This window comes from Hoplias malabaricus, chromosome 5 (assembly GCF_029633855.1).
Source record: "Hoplias malabaricus isolate fHopMal1 chromosome 5, fHopMal1.hap1, whole genome shotgun sequence".
Lineage (NCBI taxonomy): Eukaryota > Metazoa > Chordata > Actinopteri > Characiformes > Erythrinidae > Hoplias > Hoplias malabaricus.
The window spans coordinates 6329182-6343841 of record NC_089804.1 but is presented as its reverse complement, the minus strand read 5'-3'; the positions used below and the strand labels follow the sequence as shown (position 1 = coordinate 6343841).

Here is a 14660-nt window from a genome sequence, read left to right as displayed (position 1 = left end):
GACTTCTATAGATATTTTTATGTTTTAGGTTAATTTAAGTAAGAAGCAAAGATACGTGCCATCTAGGAACACTTAACTAATATGTATTTATTTGTATTATGGGTGGCACGTTGGCGCAGCAGGTAATGTCTGTGCTCTCCCTGTGTCTGCGTGGGTTTCCTCCGGGTGACTGTCTGTGAGGAGTGTGGTGTGTTCTCCCTGTGTCTGCGTGGGTTTCCTCCGGGTGACTGTCTGTGAGAAGTGTGGTGTGTTCTCCCTGTGTCTGCGTGGGTTTCCTCCGGGTGACTGTCTGTGAGGAGTGTGGTGTGTTCTCCCTGTGTCTGCGTGGGTTTCCTCCGGGTGACTGTCTGTGAGGAGTGTGGTGTGTTCTCCCTGTGTCTGTGTGGGTTTCCTCCGGGTGACTGTCTGTGAGGAGTGTGGTGTGTTCTCCCTGTGTCTGCGTGGGTTTCCTCCGGGTGACTGTCTGTGAGGAGTGTGGTGTGTTCTCTCTGTGTCTGCGTGGGTTTCCTCCGGGTGACTGTCTGTGAGGAGTGTGGTGTGTTCTCTCTGTGTCTGCGTGGGTTTCCTCCGGGTGACTATCTGTGAGGAGTGTGGTGTGTTCTCCCTGTGTCTGCGTGGGTTTCCTCCGGGTGACTGTCGGTGAGGAGTGTGGTGTGTTCTCCCTGTGTCTGCGTGGGTTTCCTCCGGGTGACTGTCTGTGAGGACTGTGGTGTGTTCTCCCTGTGTCTGCGTGGGTTTCCTCCGGGTGACTGTCTGTGAGGAGTGTGGTGTGTTCTCCCTGTGTCTGCGTGGGTTTCCTCCGGGTGACTGTCTGTGAGGAGTGTGGTGTGTTCTCCCTGTGTCTGCGTGGGTTTCCTCCGGGTGACTGTCTGTGAGGAGTGTGGTGTGTTCTCCCTGTGTCTGCGTGGGTTTCCTCCGGGTGACTGTCTGTGAGGAGTGTGGTGTGTTCTCCCTGTGTCTGCGTGGGTTTCCTCCGGGTGACTGTCTGTGAGGAGTGTGGTGTGTTCTCCCTGTGTCTGCGTGGGTTTCCTCCGGGTGACTGTCTGTGAGGAGTGTGGTGTGTTCTCTCTGTGTCTGCGTGGGTTTCCTCCGGGTGACTATCTGTGAGGAGTGTGGTGTGTTCTCTCTGTGTCTGCGTGGGTTTCCTCCGGGTGACTATCTGTGAGGAGTGTGGTGTGTTCTCCCTGTGTCTGCGTGGGTTTCCTCCGGGTGACTGTCTGTGAGGAGTGTGGTGTGTTCTCCCTGTGTCTGCGTGGGTTTCCTCCGGGTGACTGTCTGTGAGGAGTGTGGTGTGTTCTCCCTGTGTCTGCGTGGGTTTCCTCCGGGTGACTGTCTGTGAGGAGTGTGGTGTGTTCTCCCTGTGTCTGCGTGGGTTTCCTCCGGGTGACTGTTTGTGAGGAGTGTGGTGTGTTCTCTCTGTGTCTGCGTGGGTTTCCTCCGGGTGACTGTCTGTGAGGAGTGTGGTGTGTTCTCCCTGTGTCTGTGTGGGTTTCCTCCGGGTGACTGTCTGTGAGGAGTGTGGTGTGTTCTCCCTGTGTCTGCGTGGGTTTCCTCCGGGTGACTGTCTGTGAGGAGTGTGGTGTGTTCTCTCTGTGTCTGCGTGGGTTTCCTCCGGGTGACTGTCTGTGAGGAGTGTGGTGTGTTCTCTCTGTGTCTGCGTGGGTTTCCTCCGGGTGACTATCTGTGAGGAGTGTGGTGTGTTCTCCCTGTGTCTGCGTGGGTTTCCTCCGGGTGACTGTCGGTGAGGAGTGTGGTGTGTTCTCCCTGTGTCTGCGTGGGTTTCCTCCGGGTGACTGTCTGTGAGGACTGTGGTGTGTTCTCCCTGTGTCTGCGTGGGTTTCCTCCGGGTGACTGTCTGTGAGGAGTGTGGTGTGTTCTCCCTGTGTCTGCGTGGGTTTCCTCCGGGTGACTGTCTGTGAGGAGTGTGGTGTGTTCTCCCTGTGTCTGCGTGGGTTTCCTCCGGGTGACTGTCTGTGAGGAGTGTGGTGTGTTCTCCCTGTGTCTGCGTGGGTTTCCTCCGGGTGACTGTCTGTGAGGAGTGTGGTGTGTTCTCCCTGTGTCTGCGTGGGTTTCCTCCGGGTGACTGTCTGTGAGGAGTGTGGTGTGTTCTCCCTGTGTCTGCGTGGGTTTCCTCCGGGTGACTGTCTGTGAGGAGTGTGGTGTGTTCTCTCTGTGTCTGCGTGGGTTTCCTCCGGGTGACTATCTGTGAGGAGTGTGGTGTGTTCTCTCTGTGTCTGCGTGGGTTTCCTCCGGGTGACTATCTGTGAGGAGTGTGGTGTGTTCTCCCTGTGTCTGCGTGGGTTTCCTCCGGGTGACTGTCTGTGAGGAGTGTGGTGTGTTCTCCCTGTGTCTGCGTGGGTTTCCTCCGGGTGACTGTCTGTGAGGAGTGTGGTGTGTTCTCCCTGTGTCTGCGTGGGTTTCCTCCGGGTGACTGTCTGTGAGGAGTGTGGTGTGTTCTCCCTGTGTCTGCGTGGGTTTCCTCCGGGTGACTGTCTGTGAGGAGTGTGGTGTGTTCTCCCTGTGTCTGCGTGGGTTTCCTCCGGGTGACTGTCGGTGAGGAGTGTGGTGTGTTCTCCCTGTGTCTGCGTGGGTTTCCTCCGGGTGACTGTCTGTGAGGAGTGTGGTGTGTTCTCCCTGTGTCTGCGTGGGTTTCCTCCGGGTGACTGTCTGTGAGGAGTGTGGTGTGTTCCATGCACTTAATTTGAACTTGATTTTTGAGGTTCAGTTTTTTCTCAGCATTGAAACCGATAGTATCATAAATACTGAAGAGTATATTTAATTAAGCATACAGTTTCATCTCAGTTGGAATCTGAGATTTGGTTTATTTCTCTTGGTCGTGCAGGGAGTATTTCCTTTGGCTTTGTGACAATGTTCATTGTATGCATTGTGCCCCAAATATTACTATCTTCAAATCTAGACTAAAGACCTTCCTGTTCTCCTGTGCATTTGAGAAGCATCGACTTAAAAATGTAGATTTACATATTTTATTTCTAGTAACATTTTAATAACTCCTTTTTTATAACTGTTTTTTATTGTTTTAAAATTTACTGAATAGCTTTTAATATATTTTTTAAATTCTGTTTTAATCCTATCTTATACTTTCTAATTGTTTTTATTTTCTTTTACTTCTTAAATTCTATTGTACTCTTTCTGTATCGCGCTGTAACACACTTTGAATTGCCATTGTGTACAAAAGGTGCATTATAAATAGACATGCCTTGCCTTGCCTTACAATGTGAAAATAAAACAGCATTAAACCAAACACACACACACACACACCCACACACACACACACACACACACACATTTGCAAACAGATACCTCAGATACCTTGAACACTAATAATTAGAGAACCAAACCCCTTTAAGGTCCACTGATGTTCAGTGTTGGACACAGTTTGTATAATCTCCATAGAAACCATGAAATAAAACTGCATTCTCTGCAAATGCTGCAAACGGTCCTAAGGTCGCCATGCTCAATGCGTAGTGTCCTCCAGACAGCCATAAATCCTCCCCAGCACTGGGCTGTGGAGCAGTGAAACTGTGTCCCCTGTTGAGCTGTATGCAATACCTTTGGGATGTGCTGGAGTGGCAATTGTGACCTAGAAGTAATCATCTAACATTGGTACTTGACCTCAATAAAGCCATCAAACCTTCACAGTGTAAAGGCTTCTCAGAGGAGCAGGCTGTTACTGGAGCAGAGTGGGAACAAACTCTTGTTTTAGACGTAGTATTTAGCACTAACACACATTCTGTGATGTCTGCTATTAATTCATGAGCTCATGTGGTGAAAGATAATGACATCATTTGCAAAGGTTTAATTAATATTGATTAAAACAGAACAGTGTTGGAGAGTTAGAGATTAGGGTGAGGGAGTTAGATTTAGGGTTGGATTTTCAGGGTACATTATTCACTCTGTGTTGCCAGAGATACACATCAAAACATATCCAACTTGGTGGGATAGAAGTATTAAATTTATTCTGTTTACGTTTAATATAGTTGCAGTAGGGCGGCAAGGTGGTGCCAGGGTCCTGGAGGTTGTGGGTTTGAGTCCTGCTCCAGGTGACTGTCTGTGAGGACTGTGGTGTGTTCTCTCTGTGTCTGCGTGGGTTTCCTCCGGGCGACTGTCTGTGAGGAGTGTGGTGTGTTCTCCCTGTGTCTGCGTGGGTTTCCTCCGGGTGACTGTCTGTGAGGAGTGTGGTGTGTTCTCCCTGTGTCTGCGTGGGTTTCCTCCGGGTGACTGTCTGTGAGGAATGTGGTGTGTTCTCCCTGTGTCTGCGTGGGTTTCCTCCGGGTGACTGTCTGTGAGGAATGTGGTGTGTTCTCCCTGTGTCTGCGTGGGTTTCCTCCGGGTGACTGTCTGTGAGGAGTGTGGTGTGTTCTCCCTGTGTCTGCGTGGGTTTCCTCTGGGTGACTGTCTGTGAGGAGTGTGGTGTGTTCTCCCTGTGTCCACGTGGGTTTCCTCCGGGTGACTGTCTGTGAGGAGTGTGGTGTGTTTCCTCCGGGTGACTGTCTGTAGGAGTGTGGTGTGTTCTCCCTGTGTCTGCGTGGGTTTCCTCCGGGTGACTGTCTGTGAGGAGTGTGGTGTGTTCTCCCTGTGTCTGCGTGGGTTTCCTCCGGGTGACTGTCTGTGAGGAGTGTGGTGTGTTCTCCCTGTGTCTGCGTGGGTTTCCTCCGGGTGACTGTCTGTGAGGAGTGTGGTGTGTTCGCCCTGTGTCCACGTGGGTTTCCTCCGGCTGACTGTCTGTGAGGAGTGTGGTGTGTTCTCCCTGTGTCTGCGTGGGTTTTCTCCGGGTGACTGTCTGTGAGGAGTGTGGTGTGTTCTCCCTGTGTCTGCGTGGGTTTCCTCTGGGTGACTGTCTGTGAGGAGTGTGGTGTGTTCGCCCTGTGTCTGTGTAGGTTTTCTCCGGGTGACTGTCTGTGAGGAGTGTGGTGTGCTCTCCCTGTGTCTGCGTGGGTTTCCTCTGGGTGACTGTCTGTGAGGAGTGTGGTGTGTTGTCCCTGTGTCTGCGTGGGTTTCCTCCGGGTGACTGTCTGTGAGGAGTGTGGTGTGTTCTCCCTGTGTCTGCGTGGGTTTCCTCCGGGTGACTGTCTGTGAGGAGTGTGGTGTGTTCTCCCTGTGTCTGCGTGGGTTTCCTCCGGGTGACTGTCTGTGAGGAGTGTGGTGTGTTCTCCCTGTGTCTGCGTGGGTTTCCTCCGGGTAACTGTCTGTGAGGAGTGTGGTGTGTTCTCCCTGTGTCCACGTGGGTTTCCTCCGGTAGACTGTCTGTGAGGAGTGTGGTGTGTTCTCCCTGTGTCTGCGCGGGTTTCCTCCGGGTGACTGTCTGTGAGGAGTGTGGTGTGTTCTCCCTGTGTCTGCGTGGGTTTCCTCCGGGTGACTGTCTGTGAGGAGTGTGGTGTGTTCTCCCTGTGTCTGCGTGGGTTTCCTCCGGGTGACTGTCTGTGAGGAGTGTGGTGTGTTCTCCCTGTGTCTGCGTGGGTTTCCTCCGGGTGACTGTCTGTGAGGAGTGTGGTGTGTTCGCCCTGTGTCTGCGTGGGTTTCCTCCGGCTGACTGTCTGTGAGGAGTGTGGTGTGTTCTCCCTGTGTCTGCGTGGGTTTTCTCCGGGTGACTGTCTGTGAGGAGTGTGGTGTGTTCTCCTTGTGTCTGCGTGGGTTTCCTCTGGGTGACTGCCTGTGAGGAGTGTGGTGTGTTCGCCCTGTGTCTGCGTGGGTTTCCTCCAGGTGACTGTCTGTGAGGAGTGTGGTGTGTTCTCCCTGTGTCTGCGTGGGTTTCCTCCGGGTGACTGTTTGTGAGGAGTGTGGTTGTGTTCTCCCTGTGTCCACGTGGGTTTCCTCCGGCTGACTGTCTGTGAGAAGTGTGGTGTGTTCTCCCTGTGTCCACGTGGGTTTCCTCAGGTAGACTGTCTGTGAGGAGTGTGGTGTGTTCTCCCTGTGTCTGCGTGGGTTTCCTCCGGGTGACTGTCTGTGAGGAGTGTGGTGTGTTCTCCCTGTGTCTGCGTGGGTTTCCTCCGGGTGACTGTCTGTGAGGAGTGTGGTGTGTTCGCCCTGTGTCCACGTGGGTTTCCTCCGGCTGACTGTCTGTGAGGAGTGTGGTGTGTTCTCCCTGTGTCCACGTGGGTTTCCTCCGGTAGACTGTCTGTGAGGAGTGTGGTGTGTTCTCCCTGTGTCTGCGTGGGTTTCCTCCGGGTGACTGTCTGTGAGGAGTGTGGTGTGTTCGCCCTGTGTCCACGTGGGTTTCCTCCGGCTGACTGTCTGTGAGGAGTGTGGTGTGTTCTCCCTGTGTCCACGTGGGTTTCCTCCAGGTGACTGTCTGTGAGGAGTGTGGTGTGTTCTCCCTGTGTCTGCGTGGGTTTCCTCCGGGTGCTCCGGTTTCCTCTTGCGCTCCAAAAACTAGTAGGGGAATTGGTGACTCAAAAGTGTAGGTGTGAGTGTGTGAGCGAGTGTGTGTCACCCTGAGAAGAACTGGCGCCTCCTCCAGGGTGTGTTCCTGCCTTGCGGCCAGTGATTCTGTGTAAGCGGAAAAAGCGATTTCAGATAATGAGTACAAAATAAAACTTAGGTGTAAATAAGTAGTGTACTCACTTTTACTACTCTTACACCTAAAATATTAAACCAAAAATGAGCCAATTTACTAAGAATATTTGAAATGGTACACTTACAAAATGTACTAATATACGTTGATGTTAGTGTACTCACTACAGACAGTGTACTTGGAAAAATTCCTTAAAGTTTCTTAAGAAAAGGAACTTTAAATATACTTTTTAATAAGGTTTGTGTTCACAGCAGTTTGAAAAGAAACAGAAGTTGGCTTCACACAGTGCACATGCTTCCCTCGCTCTTCCAGGTCAGTGGTATTGTGTATCTGGGGGAGTCCTGGTTAAGTGGCTAATTGGCGATGACTAAAATTGGGGAGAATAAAATAAAAGATGTCCAACAGAGTCCAACAGTAATTACACAGCGGAAAAATACAGGTCTGTTCAGACTTCTTTTAGTTTTAAAAAGATTCTAATAACAATCGTTGGAAAAATCAAATAATGCTGTGTGTTGTGTGTGTAAACTCACACACTAAGTGCTGCTGCTGCTAGTTTTCCTGCTCTGTATTCAGTGTGTGTCACTTCCCACTGCTCCTCCTAATGAAGTGGTGAGTTATTAGGCAGGAGTCAGAGCTGTGTTGATAAATCTCCAGGAGCTCTTCAGTAATCAGGACACTGATGGGCTGCAGGCCCAGTACTGAGCGCCCAGTACTGAGACACCGCTCATAACTCCCGTCCTGTGTGTGTGTGTGTGTGTGTGTGGGGAACACACTCGGCCGACTGTTGCTCACCAACACCTGCCTCATTGTTTGAAACAGATTCCATCAGATTACATTTGTTTGTTTGTTTACCTGTTGTTTTATCATTTTTTCTGTCTTCTTTCTTTCTTTCTTTCTTTCTTTCTTTCTTTTGTTTGCTGTGTTCCATTATTTGAAAAGCTATCTCTCTCTTAACATGTTCCCTTTCTTTCTTGTTTTTTTCTTTCTTTCTTGTTCTCATTCTTTTTGTTTTTTTCTTTCTCTCTTTCTTGTATTATTTCTTTATTTTTACTTTCTTATTATTTGCTGATTTTCATGATTTTGGCTTGATGTCTTACTTTCTTCTACATGCTCCTTTCCTTTCTTTCTTGTTTTCTATCTTTCCTGTTATCTTTACCTCTTTCTTTTTGGCTTTCTTCTGTATAAAATATACTTGTATAGTCTATACTTTATATAATTAGATACAATTACGTACACTCCTTGAATAAAAACTCTGTCATTGTTTTTTTGCTTACTTCTGCTTTGCCAGGCAGGTCACACCCATCCATTACTGTCTCTAAGCTTTATTTATTCATTCATTCATTCATTATCTGTAACCCTTATCCAGTTAAGGGTCACAGTGGGTCCAGAGCCTACCTGGAATCATTGGGCGCAAGGTGGGAACACACCCTGGAGGGGGCGCCAGTCCTTCACAGGGCAACACACACTCACACACATTCACTCACACCTACGGACACTTTTGAGTCGCCAATCCACCTACTAACATGTGTTTTTGGACTGTGGGAGTAAACCAGAGCACCTGGAGGAAACCCACGCAGACACAGGGAGAACACACCACACTCCTGACAGACAGTCACCCGGAGCAGGAATCGAACCCACTACCTCTGGGACCCTGGAGCTGTGTGACTGCGACACTAACCTGCTGCACCACCCTAGCCTTATTTAATTTTCTATAAGATCGAGTTTAAAGGAAAACATTTCTTTTTCTGCTTTATAGCATGTGAATTCAGGATGTAGTAAGTAGCTTTAATAGTGTAGCTTGGCCTTTTTAATATGTGTGTATTTGATAAACATTGTAATCCTGAGGGTTACAGGTTCAGAAGATGCTTATCTTTGTTGTGTCCCCGTGTTTGACCTGATTTGTGAGAATATGCAGATTATGGGTGATTCTTAGCTCAGCCTAACTTTATGTGCTCTCTGACGCTGACCTCGAAACTGGTCAATACCGGGTTCTCTCAGAGGGCTAATCAGAAGCCCTTAGACCTTAATGGTTCTTAATCTAACCCCAAATAAAACCACAGACATCCCTCTAAATCGCTCCTAATGAAAAGCCTTATTTAGTAATGATAGCGCAATCTAAGTAACCCACAAACACATTCTAGTTCTAAATACTACACTACTGAATTACACTCAGTCATTATTGAGCTAGCCCCATTATATATGCATCCTCCAGTCATGAAAGACCCAAGTACAAGCATCATCTGAGACGTCTGCTTCGCAGGCAGCCACCACTTTCCCTTACAAAAAACTAGCATACTTAAACTAAAGTATATATCCTAGTAGCATACATTTCCTTTTGTACTGCAACTATATACTACAATTAAACTAGTATATATCTATATTTACTAGTTTTACTATTTAATTTACTAGTTATATTTCTATAACAATTTTAAGTGTAACGGATTATGATATGAATGATAATAAACTATTATCATGGTGAAAATTGAGTAGGAGGAGATGTGTATATCTGGCAACACAGTGTAAAACACGCAGTCTTGAAATTTTCCCTAACCCTAACCCCAGAGATTTAACAGAAATCTCTGCTGTGTTCACAGCTCTTCTTTGGGTAAATAACAGAGAGTGTGGGTTTACAAAACTCGGGGATCCACAATGAGTTTTGCCTCTTTTCAGGTGTTCTCTCAGTCCTTCACTGCCTCGTACGCGCTCTACACTGTGGCCAGCGGGTAGGTGGAGGCGATGCGCTGCATGTACTGCACTGGGCATGTGCATTACCGAACAGGCCCATGCGTCAATCTGGTTCTTTGTTTGTGCTCATATTCAGCCGTCGGGCATCCCTCTAAAAGCATAGACAGTGAATTTTGACCCAGTTGGCAGCTGTCCAGTCGGCGAGTATCGTTCTCCACGTAAGCCCAAAATAATGGGCTGAATTATTCTTAGATCTCCCTGGAGGACGTATGCGCCAGTCTGGGTTTTTCTCCTGTTACTTAAAAACAGTGATGAAACATCAGGGAATGTCTCGAAGCTTGTTTGCTTGTTCTTTGGCAGCTGACAAACCACTAAAGTGAGGTCCCATCGCATGATCCGACCCCTCAGCTTGTAGGGTTGGAATTTTATTTTTGGTTTCATTTGGTCTGATATTTGCTTTTGCATCTTGCTCTTTTATGAACCGCTCGGACATTTTGAAAGCCTTGGCCCTGCTTGATTCCCTCAGCATTTGACATTGTGTCCTTACCGTCAAATGAGGTTTGCTCAGTGTGTATTTGTGTATATGTGGCATCTGCTGTGTTGTAGGGAGGTGGTGAACCTCACCCCAACAGATGGAGAAGGGTCTGATCTGCAGTATGCAGCATGGGGACCTCAGGGGAACCAGCTGGTGAGTCGGATCTGTTGTCTTTTCCGTCTGATTTAGCAAGACAGGGTCTATGTGCATGCGGAGTTGGTTTACAGTAGTTCTCATCTACATAAACTGGGCTGTTGTTTATGGAACGTATGTTGTTTTTCGTAATGTTTTTATTCTGTCTTAATATTCAGCTCATATAATATGTTGCAATGAGCTCCACTGACTTTGTAGAAGGTCGATTTGGGGCACGTCCTGTTGTATTTTTGAATGGTGTGTAGCGTCCGGTCCGTTAAAATGTTCCATAATGCAGCCATCTGTTAGAATTAACCTTATTTACAGTCTCTCTGCTTCGCCAGGTGTATGTGTTTGAAAACGACATCTACTACCTTGTTGATGTGTCCAGCCCAGCGATGCGCCTCACAACGACAGGGAAGGATGAGCTCATCGTGAATGGTCTGACTGATTGGACATATGAAGGTCTGAAAGTTAACTTTTTTGAACACATGGCGTTTTCCACTGCATGGTACCTGCTCAGCTCGGCTTGGCTCTGCTTTGTTGGTTTTCCACTAAGAAAATCGGTGCCTAGACCCTAAAAGACCATTTTTTAGCCCCTCCTCGCTCCTGGTTCCAAGGCAGCCGAGTAGGGACTAAACGTGACTGGAGCACAGGGCTGTGTTTAGTCAACAACAACCACAGCTGGTGAATACACGACGAGTAAACAATAGATAGCGTTACAGCTGCAATTTTTGTAGTTTCCAAAGCCCACAGTTCCCGTTAGAGATGGTGTTTTGCAACGTCATCGGCTACATTATGAGGCTGGGGGCTTTCTTATGGTAGACCAAACAGATCAAGCGAGTACAGCCGAGTAGAGCAGGTACTATACAGTGAAAAAGCACATGTGGTGGTCTATTTACAAATTTGTACAAAAGCCAGTTCAGTGGCAGTCAGTAAAATCGCTGCTTTGTTTTACTGCTTGGCTTATACTGAGTTAAAAACTGTAGCCGAAACTGATGACCAGCTTCTTGGTTGGAAATGATTTGGTGGGGGGCCACTTTCAACAAATTTAAGGTGCACTCTTTGCAGGCACAGGTGTTGTGCACACGTAACCTGTCTGTTTTTATTACCTTGCAATTTTGGGTTTTCAAGCCATTAATAAGATTATCTGTCTTTCTCATTTTTGTTGAGTTTAATTTGTTGACAAAAAGTGCAAAACATTTCATCATTTTTCTCATCTTCAAATGATTATTTTTATCTTCTTGTCTAGTTTCCGTTGTGAAAAATAGGTTGTCAGTGAATATTTTTCATCAGTTTTCATTAACGAATTTAAAGCTGGTGTTCACAAAACGCACACCACCACCACACACACTACCACATCAGAGACGCTTGCTTGTACTAAATCACTGCTAAACCATAATTTTAATTATAAAGTTACATTACACTGAGTATACCAGTCACACGATATTTTCACACATTTGAAGTATATTTCTCCGAGTTGCCTGAATGAGTGCTTGAATTATTAATATAAAATAAAATAAGTCACTAACACAAATGAACAAACACATAATACAAACCGGATTCCAAAAAAGTTGGGACACTAAACAAATTGTGAATAAAAACTGAATGTGGAGATCGCAAATTTCAATATTTTATTCGTAATAGAACTTAGATGACAGATCAAAAGTTTAATCTGAGTAAATGTAACATTTTAAAGGAAAAATATGTTGTTTCAAAATTTCACAGTGTCAACAAATCCCAAAAAAGTTGGGACAAGTAGAAATAAGTGGCTGGAAAAAGGAAATTGAGCATATAACGAACAGCTGGACGACCAATTAACACTAATTAGGTCAATTGACAACATGATTGGGTATAAAAAGAACTTCTCAGAGTGTCAGTATCTCTCTGAAGCCAAGATGGTAAGAGGATCACCAATTCCACCATTGTTGCGCAGAAAGATAGTGCAGCGATACCAGAATGGTGTTAACCAGCGTAAAATAGCAAAGACTTTTAAGTTATCATCATCAACCGTGCATAACATCATCAAAAGATTCAGAGAATCTGGAACAACTGCTGCGCGTAAGGGTCAAGGCCGTAAAACTCTACTGGATGCTCGTGATCTCCGGGCCCTTAAACGTCACTGCACCTCAAACAGGAATGCCAATGTCAAGGAAATAACAGAATGGGCTCAGGAATACTTCCAGAGAGCATTGTCAGTGAACACAATCCACCGTGCCATCTGCCGTTGCCAGCTGAAACTCTACAGTGCAAAGAGGAAGCCATTTCTAAGCAAGCTCCACAAGCTCAGACGTTTGCACTGGGCCAGGGGTCTTTTAAAATGGAGTGTGGCAAAATGGAAGACTGTGGTCTGTGGTCAGATGAGTCAGGATTTGAAGTTCTTATGGAACACTGGGACGCCATGTCATCCGGACCAGAGAGGACAAGGATAACCCAAGTTGTTATCAATGCTCCGTTCAGAAGCCTGCATCACTGATGGTATGGGGTTGCATGAGTGCTTGTGGCATGGGCAGCTTGCATGTCTGGAAAGGCACCATTAATGCAGAGAACTATGTTCAGGTTCTAGAACAACATATGCTCCCATCTAGACGTCATCTCTTTCAGGGAAGACCCTGCATTTTTCAACACGATAATGCCTGACCACATTCTGCAGCAATTACAACATCATGGCTACGTAGGAGAAGGATCCGGGGACTGAAATGGCAGCCTGCAGTCCAGATCTTTCACCTGTAGAGAACATTTGGCGCATCATAAAGAGGAAGGTGTGACAAAGTAGGCCCAAGACGATTGAACAGTTAGAGGCCTGTATTAGACATGAATGGGAGAGCATTCCTATTTCTAAACTTGAGAAACTGGTCTCCTCTGTCCCTAGACGTCTATTGAGTGTTGTAAGAAGGGGGGATGCCATACAGTGGTAAAAAAAATGGCCTTGTCCCAACTTTTTGGGGATTTGTTGACGCCATGAAATTTTGAAACAACATATTTTTCCCTTAAAATGATACATTCTCTGTTTAAAATATTGATCTGTGATTTGTGTTCTATTCTGAATAAAATATTAGATGTTGGCACCTCCACATCATTGCATTCAGTTTTTATTCACAATTTAAGTGTCCCAACTTTTTTGGAATCCGGTTTGTATAAACAAATTGGTAACAAAAAGTAAGATCATATAGTATTAAAATGACTTGTAAAGTGTATGACATACTACATTAAGCATATATAAATATATTTGAAATTGATTAGATAATTGGTGAAAATTACATATGACTAAAATACTCAGAGGGGGGCACGGTGGTGCAGCAGGTAGTGGGTGCTCCGGTTTCCTCCCACAGTCCAAAAACACACATTGGCAGGTGGGTTGGCGACTCAAAAGTGTCCATAGGTGTGAGAGTGAATGTGAGTTTGAGTGTGTCGCCCTCTGAAGCACTGGCGCCCCCTCCAGGGTGTGTTACAGCCTTGCGCTCAGTGATTACGGGTAGGCTCCGGACCCACCGCGACCCTGAACTGAATAAGGGTTACAGTTAATGAAGAAATGAATGAATAAAACACTGTTTGTATTAAGTGTAACTTAATAGAATTTAAATTACAAATTAATGGTGATTTAGTAAAATTTTGTGGTTCCCCAAAATAAAATAACTTAAGTACATCAGCACATTTTGAGTAAACTTTCTGTTTTCCACCAGGAGCAGCTGCTTGAATGTAGTAATCAGAGATCTGATAAAGGAGAGGAATTAGAGGAATACTTCTAATAAAGTGGCCAGTGTGTGAATCTCTTATTTTATGGGTGAGATAAAATTAATCAAAAAAATTAATGGAACCTAAAAGGTCATAGATTTTACCAACAAAATACAGTAATACTTGTGTTTGTAATAATGCGGGGTGTCAGAGATATTAACAAGAATGGAGGTAAGTGCAGGAGACTTTTAATAACAACAACAGAACTAGACAGAGAGGCTAAACACAAGGGCTAGGACACTAAAAAGAAAGCTAACTAGGGCTAAACACTAAACAAGAAGCTAAACAAAGCTAAACACTAAACAAGAAGCTAAACACTAAACAAGAAGCTAAACAAAGCTAAACACTAAACAAGAAGCTAAACAAAGCTAAACACTAGCTTCTTGTTTAGCTTTGTTTAGCTTCTTGTTTAAACACTAAACAAGGCTATACTGAACAAAGGGGTTAAACACAGAGTTAGGCTAAACAAAGAGCAAGGCTAAACAAGGCTTTAAACATAGAACTAGATATAACATGACAAGCGAGAGAAATGAACCAGCATGCATCCAAACAACATATATACATTCAATGACCCACAACAAGAAACACTATCCATTATCTGTAACCCTTATCCAATTTAGGGTCGCAGGGGGTCCAGAGCCTACCTGGAATCATCGGGCGCAAGGCGGGAATACACCCTGGAGGGGACGCCAGTCCTTCACAGGGCACAGACACACACACACACACACACACACTCGAGTCGCCAATCCACCTGCAACGTGTGTTTTTGGACTGTGGGAGGAAACCGGAGCACCCGGAGGAAACCCACGCGGACACGGGGAGAACACACCAACTCCTCACAGACAGTCACCCGGAGCGGGAAATGAACCCACAACCTCCAGGCCCCTGGAGCTGTGTGACTGCGACACTCCCTGCTGCGCCACCGTGCCGCCATAAGAAACACTAAACAGGACTATATAAAGACCACACCAACAAGGGACACCTGGACACATGACACTAGATACACAAGGGAAGGGTATCACATGACCTGAGAACAAGCAG

At 46.3% G+C, this 14660-nt stretch overlaps 1 protein-coding gene across 1 annotated transcript in view; it reads left to right on the top strand.

The window, feature by feature from the left end:
* Positions 1–14660, top strand: part of LOC136696725 (inactive dipeptidyl peptidase 10) — a 75227-nt gene that overhangs the window by 36142 nt on the left and 24425 nt on the right. Inside the window, exons 6-8 of the mRNA XM_066671368.1 lie at positions 9203–9255; positions 9824–9905; positions 10229–10349. Of these exons, the coding sequence (XP_066527465.1) occupies positions 9203–9255; positions 9824–9905; positions 10229–10349 (256 nt within the window). The remainder of the gene's footprint in view (positions 1–9202; positions 9256–9823; positions 9906–10228; positions 10350–14660) is intronic.